The sequence below is a fragment of the Hordeum vulgare genome, chromosome 7H, assembly GCF_904849725.1.
Source record: "Hordeum vulgare subsp. vulgare chromosome 7H, MorexV3_pseudomolecules_assembly, whole genome shotgun sequence".
NCBI lineage: Eukaryota > Viridiplantae > Streptophyta > Magnoliopsida > Poales > Poaceae > Hordeum > Hordeum vulgare.
This window is the reverse complement of record NC_058524.1, coordinates 594039965-594051417: the sequence shown is the minus strand read 5'-3', so window position 1 is coordinate 594051417 and position 11453 is coordinate 594039965. Positions and strand designations below refer to the sequence as shown.

General features: G+C 46.1%; 1 protein-coding gene across 2 annotated transcripts; it reads right to left on the bottom strand.

Annotated features, from left to right (window-relative positions):
• Positions 1–684: 684 nt before the first annotated feature.
• On the bottom strand, positions 685–6379 carry LOC123407861 (glycine-rich domain-containing protein 1-like). Of its 2 annotated transcripts, none has more exons than XM_045101093.1 (9): positions 6273–6379; positions 5428–5619; positions 4736–4853; positions 4283–4534; positions 3517–3972; positions 2727–3271; positions 2160–2355; positions 1860–2015; positions 685–1672 (listed from the first exon to the last, which is right to left on the bottom strand). In XM_045101093.1, the coding sequence occupies exons 2-9, from the start codon at positions 5583–5585 to the stop codon at positions 935–937; spliced, it is 2619 nt and encodes an 872-aa protein (XP_044957028.1). In that variant the 5' UTR covers positions 5586–5619; positions 6273–6379; the 3' UTR covers positions 685–934. The 2 variants fall into 2 exon arrangements, with proteins under 2 accessions (XP_044957028.1, XP_044957027.1); XM_045101092.1 differs by lacking the exon at positions 6273–6379 and adding an exon at positions 6177–6197.
• Between the last annotated feature and the right edge of the window lie 5074 nt (positions 6380–11453).

The following is an 11453-nucleotide window of genomic DNA, read 5'->3' as shown; positions in this document are numbered from 1 at the left end:
TCTCCGGGTCAAATGTCACCGCATTGTTTGTGGCTGAGTTACCAGGTCATGGCGTATATATTCCCATGCTCTTTATAGAGAAGTTATTGGGGTATGTTACAACTTCTTTTCATGTGGCCAAAAAATGTTACCGCAATGTTTGTGCGTGAGCTATCAGATTCATGGCGCATAAATCACCGTGCTCTTTTTACAGATATGTTATTGGGATGTTGTACAACAACAATTTTTTGATTCGTAAGTTACCACAGTGTTTGTGAGTGAGTTATAAGGTTCGTGGTGTATAACTTATCTAGGTGTTTCACAACATTTTTTTACCTAGCGTCAAAAAGTTACTGCATCCACGATGCATGAGTTATCAGGTCTGTGATGCACAAATTACGATGTAAAAGAAGAAGAGAAAAATGGTAAGAAAAGAAAGAACAGCTCGTTATTCTGGTCACATATGTCGGAATACAAAATAAAAAGGAGGCCTGAGAAGTGGTGGGATAGAAGGGTGCATGCCCGATAAATCGAAGATCACGTCGGTATGGAAGAACTGGATCGTGGGAGGATCGTTCGGACGTCAGTTGCGTCCATCTCTAAAACATGTTGAAACTTGGCAGTTTTAGATGAGAAACTGTAAGTTTCATCGTTGAAACTTCAAATTTATTGTGCTCTCGCACCGGATCCGGATCCCGAATCGTGTCCCTGCAAATTTTCAGTATTTTTTCCTTCCATTGCAACGCACGGGCATGTTTACTAGTATTTAGAAACGGAAGGAGTATATTTACATACATGTCATTCTATTTTTTATAGAATTAGGCAATGCCCGGTTACCGGACTGGGACAACCCAGACCTTCCCACACCACAACTGAACCAACCAACAACCGACCTCAACATTATTTACAAGCAATGAGTGGAATCGAAGGGCATGGAACTGGAAGGCAATAACTACTATGAAGTGACCATGCTGCCGCAGCCACCCCCGCAGCCCGAACCGCAGCCACCGCCGCAGCCCGAACCGCATCCGCATGACTTGGCGAAGCCAGTCTTGGAGCTTTCCATTACCATGTTGCCACAACCACCGCCACAGCCCGAACCACAACCACCACCACAGCCTGAATCGCAACCGCCTGACTTGGCGAAGCCAGTCTTGGAGCTTTCCATGACCATGCAGCCACAGCCTCCACCACCACAACCTGAACCGCATCCACCTGACTTGGTGTTCCCCTCCTGGGAGCTTTCAATAACCATGCTTCCACCGCAGGAAATATGGCCATTCTCGCCGCCTGCAACGACGCCACAGCTCGCATGACCTTTCTTGTAGCTCATGGTGACCACAGAGACATCGCTTCCCCCACCACAATCTGATCCACAACCACCGCACTTAGAATCAGCCACCTTGCCGCTTGAAGTGACTGAGCCGCCACAGCCAGCATGACCAGCCTTGTCACTTGCCAGGACCATGTCACCGCCACCAGCCGTGCCACAAGGGCCACATTGCGCCAGACCAGCAGTGGCACCTGCTGCTCCACCTTTCACCATTTCAGAAGCCACTGTAGTATCAGGCTCAACGGTTTCACGCTTATGTACCATGGCACCTTCGATGAGCTTCACGCCATCTTTGCCAATGGAATTCAGGAATAAGAATGATATTGCGACCCAGGGAAGCAGAAACCAATCTTCGTCCACCTAAATTTAAGTAAGGACACCATGAGTATATCTGAGATGCAAGGATATTAATCTTTACTGCTCCCTCTGTCCCATAATAAAGATGATATTACAATCAACATATAAGTGCATTGGTTGTAATAACAACTTATATTATGGAACGGAGGGAGTACTTAGAAGGATATGACATCAGAGCTGAAGACTGTACTGTGATAAATTCTGATTCAGTGTCAAGTAGTGCGACTGCTTTGCCATAGGGGTGTTCAGCTGAGAACTTAACAGCAGTAACTGCTGTAGTATCATCAGCATGCTGACTGCAGCATTTGAGTTCATATGCTAGTCTCCTTCCCCTGTATAGTTTGATCTGCTTTGTTCAAAGAAGTACCAGAACTGTGAGTATGTTAAATGCATAAACGTTTCTTATTTACATATAACTTGATGCAATCACTATCTTTTGAGCGAACAGACTGCATGTACGAATTGAGCTGCAGACTGCAGCTGTCCTTACCAGTTTGTTGCCGTATTTGAGCTCCTGTATGCAGCCATCCTTGCTTGGTTTCAGGTCATGAGTGATGGATAAGTTGGAGTTATTAAAAGACCAATTGTTTTTCATGAATTCTGCAAGCTGAAATGGTTGCTTTGATGACTTTGTTACTCCAACTAATTCTCGAATGAGAGCCATGCCACTCTTAGCCTTGTGCTCCCTGAAGTAAAGGGGAGGAATTTCTCATTAGACCAGAATAAACTGATATTTCTTTCTTAAACATAGTCAAGTAAAACTTTCCGGTGTCCAGTGGAATAAATTTGGATCTCTTTTGAAGATAATGTACAAATACTTCTATATAAGTTGAATTTTAATTCCTGCAGAAAATATCAATTTGCAGTTTGAAATGAAGATGTAATAACACCATATGTAATTAGCAATCAATGTATCATATAGTAACATTTTGTTTGTTCCTGCAAAAAACTACCAGTAAGTATCATGCAGGACTTACTAATCAGGATACAAATGTGTTTCTAGATTCAATCAGTTCTTCACCGATATGTATGATTGATACCACAGTAAAAAAAATACCTTATCTGGAGACGAACGAGTTCAGTACCACAGTCATACACGAAGCGAGTCCAGAAGATCATATTTTGATCCTTGATGGAATGTGGCAATAGAAAGGCCTTCAGAGAGAAAGGCTTCACATTGACCATGCTAAGAACCTGTGGAGCCTGCCTTGGGACAGTACAAGATGCAGCAACACGAAGACTGACAGGAGGGGAACCAGCATATGCACCATGACTTTTCAGTTCAAACCACCTCTCAAAGGAAAGCTTGGAATCAGGCTGTGTAAACTCTTGAAGAGAGATCAAAACCTTCCCCAGTGGTTCTGATTTCTTCGATGAAGATGCACCAAAATAGGCCTGATCAACCATTGCTGTAAGAATGAGTTCGCCAGTCGGTTCACATTGGAAACCAGCTCCAATACTCTTCCCTGTTTTCGTTGAAATATCTAACCTGCCACCATCACTGATAAATACATCTGGTTGAGTCTTGGTGAACCACACGTACACACTTTTCTCTGGAATTGCAGATGGTAAATTCTTGATGTCCACAATCTGTAAATATAACTGCAAAGGATGAAAATATTTTGAGTTCATAATTTCAGTAAATGTCTCGTGGCAAAAGAAGGGCTCAATCGTGTTTTTAGATAACAAATATCAGGCATGCTTCCAAATTAATAATATTATTAATAGTACAAAATACCGCATTTTGAGTTATTTTATTAGATCAGAAAAATCTTTGAACCAAAATTACTGTACTTGTGTGACTATTGCTTCAGAGACAACAATAAGATGTAAAAAGAGCATCATACCTCCACAACTGTTGTTTCAAGAATAGTAAGATGCTTCTCTGCTTTATCGACACCAAAAACACCATCGTCCTCACTACTAAATATCTGAGGAATGGATGTCACAGGACATGGCAAGCTTCCACGGTACATAGCACCAACCTTCCAGTATCTCAGACCAAAGGTATTCTCGAACTGCTCGGTGGTCCCTGAAAAACCGGTGTCGAGCTTCTTTCCTTCAGCTCGGTCATCATCTGTGTCATCATGCTCCAGAACTCTTCCAAGGAGATTCAGCATGTCACTGTAGTAGATAACAGAATTCAGTTGGTGGGTGTGCCACATTAGATCCACATCGTACGTTGGCACACGAAAGAGGTTCATTCCTTTCTCCTGATTCACCTTGATCAAATACAAAAAACCTTTGTATCGAGCTAGAGCTTCTTCAAGAAAACGATGGTCATGCATGTTTGGTGTTCCAACCTGCCAGAAACAAAGGAGCTCACTGACTTTCTATACATATTTTTTTATTTATTGTTCTTGTATATTTTTCCTTTTACGAAAAGGCAGTAGCACTGCTTTTCTATTGCATTCTTCCACATGTATGGATCAACAGTGACCCAACTTTTCAACTATCACCAACATTGGTTAGGCTAATAAAATCAGGTATCAATCTGCTTGTGAAATTCAGAATAGCTAGATTTCAGATATCAGTCGTTAAATCATGGGTAATCTATCACATTGACTTGTCTTATACGTAGTATATCAGAGCAAAGGTTAGTAATGTAACTACCTGGTAGACGAAAGAAGACTGTCTCCTAACAGCTGAGATCAGATCATAGGAAATGCCTCCGGCAGTTCCATCACCCACGTAAACAAAATCGTCAGAAGGACTTGAGTATTCCAACTCAAAAGGCTCTCCAGGATATAACTCAGTCCAAACTTTCTCAGCCTGATCCTTGGAATTTGCTTGAATGGAGGACTTGACATTGTTAGTGCCCAGTATTCTGCCATATAATCTCTTGCAGTCCTTTATGTATTGAGTCTGAAAGATATTGTTGTCAGCATAGCAAAATCAGAAACAATACAAGATAATTTTGATTTAGACATTTCCAACCATGTTCACTAGTATTTTCTTTTATGCAAGGGGTGCAAATAGCCAAATACTAGTTCTCTAATGTGGTGTTCACAGATTTTGAACGACACACAAGCATCAGTGAGTTAACAATAACTTAAGTATACATACCGGATTAAGCCGATGGCAGTGCCATATCCATTCACAATCAAGCGGGACAACTAAAGGCTCATCTGCAACAGAAGCCTCAGTGTGCTTGGCAAGAAGAGGAAGCCAGCAAGCTTTGTACCTAGCACCATAACAAAGTCAATAATTCAAAGTCTATTCGACACAGAACATAAATTAATTTACTATGAGTGTTTTGTTTTCATAGTATCACTTATTTCAGCATGATAGGGACATTGAACTTAAATAAGAAGCCAGATTTTCATGCCAAAATTTCCAGATAAGGCCAGATCTGTAGCAACAAATTGTAACTGAAAGCACACATCAGATGATGGTTTCAGAAGAAAAAAATAACTGGCAATGCCAGTCCTTAAGACTGAAAACCCAAACATTCTCAGTTCAATTCTTCCACCAACTTGGTAAACTAAACTAGTGGTTTTGTCTAATTTTCCTCAAGCAGGTGTTTGCCAGGAGACATGTACAATATTCCAAATAGTGATTGCACAAGAGTTATCCTGAAATTCACCAAAAGTCTATTGAAATATGGCAATGTACTGAGAAATTTTATTCCCAACACACCCTAGAGTAGAGACTGTTCATCAACAATACCCCGACAGAAAAAGAATGAAATACCTCAGAAAATAAACTAGGTCTCTTGTGTAAGTAGTGTTGTTGAAAAGCCAATATAATGGTGATACCTGTGTATGGCCCTGTGGAGCAGCGGTCCCTCGTAGAGCCACCGGCGACGGTCGACCTTGGCGAGGAACTCCAGGTGCCGCAGCGCAGCTGGAACGAGGTCCTCGCCGATGCCAATCCCCTGCGCCGCCGCCCACCGCGACTCCTGCTCTGCGTCCATCTTCTCCCCACTTCCTCCGATGGACCCCACCCACCTGCAGTTCGGCTAACTGGGTTAAACAACATAACAATCACGAAAGGGCGATCATGGGCGGGGAAGGAAGGAAGGAAGGATGGTGAAACGGTGATCTATTACAGGGAGAGTGAGGAGGAGGATCGGCCGACCAGCGAACCAGTACTACTAATATGAAGATCCAGATGAGCAGAAAGGTAGAAACAGAGTTTTTTTTCTTCTTCTTCTTTTGCGCAAAAAAGGTAGGAACAGAGTTTGGCATAACTAAATCAAGAATTCGTGCGACGGTCGGACCGACAAATAATCTGATGATGCAGACATAAACAAGAACCTACAACAGCAGTCAGCAGGTCCAACATTAATCAGTTCTAACCCAATAAAAAGCTCTCGATGAACTACAACAGTCGACTGAAATCTACAGGAATAAAATTGATCAAGAGCGCATACACCCAGTCGTCCTCAACAGCTAGGGGAAAAAAACATTGGATCTACCAGCATATAAGCGAACCGTATAGAGCATGGATAGCGCAATCTACACGGACAGAAATCGACATGCTGTTTCTACGAGCTCATCTATACCTCGCAGCGTTGACTGAATCGACGACCGCGGACCAACCCCGCAGGAAGAACATATGGGTAGCTTGGGGGAAGAGGGAATCGGCGGCGTGCGCGTACCTTGACGGAGAGGGGAGGTTCGCGGGAGCTGAAGATCGATCGCTTGGATTTTTTTTTTCGATTGGAATGAGGGAGGGGAGAGTGGATTGGGGACACGTAGTTGATGCGGCTGAGTAAGAGCAACTCTAGCAGATCCCGCATCCGCCCTCGACCCGCAAAATAAGCGTTAAAATGCGGGTCGGGACGAAAAAGCTGCCCGATCAGACCCTACATCTCGTCCTGGTCCGTAAAAAATTTTAGGGAGCGCGGCAAATTCTCGACCTCAACCTGGGAAAACGCGGGTTTCTCCCTCGCGGCTGCGGTGCCCTGCATCAAAGAGAAGCAGTTGGCGGGAGGGACATTTCAGTCCGTGCTATTTTCCCCCTCCTTCAGCCGCCGCCCCGCCCTTGCTTTCGCCCGCCCGCCGCCGGCGATTCCGGCCATATCTGCAGGCGAGCCACTGCACCGCCCCTCCGGATCCGGCGAGAAGAGCCGCCGCCGCCGCTGGTTAGTACCTTTTTTGTGGTTCCTACTATCCTCCCGTCAACTGCCCGAGAAGATGAAGTTGACCCCGTGCGAGAAGTTCCTACTATCCGATTCGGACGGCTCGGATGTTGAGACCATGCTTGCGACCTTTCGTCAGCAAACATTAGTCATGGCACTTGTCGTGAAGGAGCATGAAGACGAGAACCGGAAGAGGAAGCGAGGATCGACTGTCGGGCGTTTGTGCATTCCTCGGAATCACCATCTTGGGAACGAGATGTTGATGCAAGACTATTTCGCGGAGAAACCCACATATCCTCCACACCTCTTTCGAAGAAGGTATCAAATGCGTCGATCCATCTTTGTGAAAATTGTTCAAGCTTGCGAGGAAAATTGCCGGTATTTTACTTAAAGAAAGAATGTCGCGGGCTTAAAGGGATTTAGTGCATATCAAAAAATCTCCACAGCTATGCGGGTGATTGCATATGGCGTTCCACCTGACTATGCCGATGAGTACCTTCTAGTTGAAATTCAGTTTATTTTCGGCTGTTGAATTATGTTGTATTTGATATTTGAGGGCTGATGATATGCGGGAAGCAGCAGTGCAAAAAGCAGACCCCGCAAAGCCGACCCGTAAAAAAGAATATTCCGTGAATATATATTTTTACGAATCCGTTTGGGGGGTCTGCATCTGTGCCAACCCGGGCCAGCCCGCAAAAGCTGTTTTTCGCGACCTGCAAACGCGTTTTGCGGGCCGGCGGGATGCGGAGTCTGCTAGAGTTGCTCTAAGGCCAACTCCACCGCGCGACCCCACGTCTAGTTTGGTCGGATTTTATCCGTTTAGGGCGGCAACGAGTTCGCCCATGTCCGCTTCTATCCGTTGGATCGTGCGTGCGTCCACCGCGCGACCGCACCCCAAATCATGTCCGTGTTGAACGTGATTAAAAAATAGAAAAACTTAAATAAAAAGTAAATAAACGCAGTTAAAAAAACTTAAAACATAACACTAAAGGTCACGGCCATAAAACGGCCCAGTTTCACCGTCGTTGACATAATTAACATAAAAAAACGCCCGTCGATGCCGTGGCCGTCGCCGTCTTCAGTGGCCGCCGGTGTCGTCGTCGTCGCTGACGAGGTCGACGTAGGCCGTGTGACAGCCCGATGCCGACGTTCCAGAAGATTCCCCTTTTCTTTCCGTTTCCGTCGTGTGTCTATTTTTATTTGTCGCATCATCATCGCATCATGCGCATCAGCTTTGCATCGGCACTCCGTTGCCGCCAGTTTTCAAAACTTGCATCCGTTATTAGTTGCCGGTTATCGTCGTTGTCCGTTGTGAGCCCGACCGCACACGCCCGCGCCCGCGGCATCGTCAAAACCCTGTTTTAAAAGTGTGTTGAAAACTTTCTCTGATCGAGGTGAAACTTGGCACGCGGCCGTAATTAGTTATAGCTAGGCCGCCTCTCGAATTTCGTCGCGATCGGAGTCCGTCTGGTACCCGAACGGTCGATCGTAGCGGCACCGTATTCGGTCTACCGTCAGATGTGTGTCGGTGTTTTAAAATTCGTTGTCGCGCCGCCCGTTCTCCCTCTCGTCCCTGGATATCCCCTCTACACGGCCTCGTAACCGCTCCCGCGTTCGAAATCGTCCGAATCCGACCGCACGGTTGGATCTGGAACGAAATTCCGGGTAACCTAGTCCCCATATGTCTATATATAGACCCCGTACTTATTTTAGACAACCCCCTCTCCCCTGCATCGATTTCCGTGCCAAACCCTAGCCCCCACTCTCTCTCTCTCTCCTCCCACCTCCCACCAGCCGCTGCGGGCCCGCCGAGCCCAGATCAGGCCCGGGCAGGCCCGTCCGCCGCTGCCGCCTACACGAGCAGCAGCAAGCCGAGCTCCTCCCTGCCTCCCGTGGCGCCCCGCCGTTCCCGTCGCCTGAGCAGGAGACGGCCATCTCGCCCCTCGCCGGAGGTCGCCACTGCCCTCGCCAGAGGTCGCCGCCGCCCGTGCCAGGTCGCAGCCGAGCCGCTGGCCTCCCGGCGCCCTTCGATCTGGCCGGAGCGCAGCACCTAGCCGGTAGCCGCTGCTCGCGAGCCCCTGCTTCCTGGTCCCACCGGTGGCCGGATCCGGCGAGGTCCGGCCAGATCCGGTCGATCCCCACCGTCGCTCGCCCCTTCCCCGCCGTGCCCGTCGCCGGCAAGTGCCGCCAGCAGCCTGGTCGAGGAGTCGACGAGACGAGCAGCGCTCGCCCCGCGTTGACCTCCGTCGCTCGCTCCCCCCGCTTGGGCTCCCAGAGCGCTCCTCTAGCCAGCCCAGTGCGAGGCATCCGAGGCCCAGGTCCACCCCGCTCCAGCCGGCCAGCGCGTCGGGCCCGAGCTCGCCCCTCGCGTGGGCCTCACTCCCCCAGCCCAGCTCTGCATCCCCCAGCCGGCCTGTTAGGCCCGAGGTGAGCGCCCCATCCTGCCCAGCGCTCTGTGCACATTTTATTACCGTCCGCCCATGCCCTGTTAGGCCCGTTACTTAATAGGAATTTTTCGGAATTATTAAATTCCAGAAAAATAGACGGTAATTAAAACGCGCGTGTCTTTTAATCCGTTAGTCGGATCGAGACGTGTAATATTTGGATTTTGGGTAGCTTTGCGCGTAGAATCCGTTTTCGCAACATGCATAATTGTTTGACGTCGTTTTGCGTGCCTAATGCCTAGTTTAGTGTGCTGTCTCGACAGGTTTATTGTCGTAGTTATTTTTCGCGCATGTCCGGATAGCCCGTATGCCGTAGTTTAAATACCCATGTTTTAGGGACCATTATTCCATGTATTTTAGAGCGGTCACTCGTATTTTTGCGTGTAGGCAATTGCGATAGTTTATTTTTCCGTGTCTAGGGTATTATTTCGCATTTATGTGTGGCATTATTTTTGTGTTGCAACCCCACATATTTTATATGTTTTCGGGGTAGAAAAATCCATGTGATTTTTCTGAGCAATTAGTTTTAGCTTTTGAGCAAGTTAGTTCGCGTGATATTTTTGCCGTGATGCTCTTTTTTTAATTCGTAGGATTTATTCCGTGCTCCGTTTGATTAAGTTATCAACTAGAGAGTTGAACTTTGATGTTTCGTCTAGCCCCTGGTATTTTTGGTTGCAATAGAAATGCATGTTTAGGTGTGGTTTTATTGCCCTCAAGTTGCTAGAAATAGTGCTGATTTGGAGGAGCTGAAATATTTCTAAGTCTGGAATCTCTTATATTTTGTTGTTGTCTTGTCTTGCTTGTATCTTGTGATCTGTAGCTCTTTTGAGGTTGGTCCAATGGAGTTAGTTGTAGCCCTTGTGTTTCTCTAGCATGATGTGAATTTTCATGCCATTTGGAGTCCTGTAGCTATAGGTTTTGCTGCTGTCAATATGCCTTCAGGCTGAAAACTGCACTTTCATGAAGTGTTATTTTCACTAAGTCTGAAACTGTGTGTGTGAGAAGCCATTTTGTGACTTCTTTTCCTAGTGATCCATGATGCCATGCTAGTTGTTGTTAGTTGTTTGTAGTAGTGCTTCTTTCCCTCTTTCGTGTCATGCCTTGCTTGAGTTTATCGGAGTTGTGTAGCCCGTAGTTGTGGGGCGTAGAAAGTGCTATGTGGCTGATTTTGGCAGATTGTGATGATATCTTGTTTTGCTCGTAGTTTTTGATCCGTAGCTCCATTTAGATCGTTTCCTATATGAAACTGGCTTAGAATCTCGTGTAGTTTCATTTTCTCTTGCTGGTTGTATGTTTTGAAGTGCTCGTGACCATCGTGGCACACATATCGCATTCATGCCATCATATCTTGCGATGCTTGTATCTTTTGATCCGTAGCTCCGTTGGAGATGTTCTCTATGTGTAAATTGCTTGCCATGACGCGTAGAATCACGTGAACCTATTTGTTTTGCTGTTTAACAACCAATTAAATGCGTTAGTTCAGATCTGGACAGAATTGTAAATTAACATGTGAGGTCGTCTCGGAGGTGTTATATGTCATTTCCGACCTCATTTAAAATGCCTAGATAGGTAGATTAATTACGCTTCACCTCTTGCCATGTTTAGTCACATTTAATATTTCCAAGTACCTAATCGGGATAGAACTAAATAATTAACGTGGAGTTTCGTCAATATGCAACTCGTTGCATATTGAACTTCACTTAATGTGTAGTGTTTGATTGTGTGATTTGTCATGTCGTGACTTGCATGTATTCAGCTGCTCATGCATCATTTGTGTTGTGCATCGTGTGGTTAATTCTGTGTGTTGATTTGTGTTTCCGGTTTGCTTCGTCTCGATAGAGTTCCGCAGCGTGCCGGATTGTGAGGACCCGTTCGACTACGTCGGTTCGTCTGCTTCACGGAGACATTCTTCTTCCAAGCGGGATCTCAGGCAAGATGATCATTTCCCCAGATACCATTACTATCATTGCCATGCTAGTTTTATCGCTTCTATCGATTATGTCTCGTTGCTTACCACATGTTAAATATCAGCCTCTCAACAATGCCATGAAAACCTTCAACCTGTTCAACCTAGCAAACCACTGATTGGCTATGTTACTGCTTGCTTAACCCTGTGTTAGCGTTGCTAGTTGCAGGTGCTTTGCTTCCATGTGAAAGCATGGGTTCCTTGTTATATCACCATATTGATGTTATTTAATTTAATGCACCTATATACTTGGCAGAAGGTGGAAGGCTCGGCCTTTCTAGCCTGGTG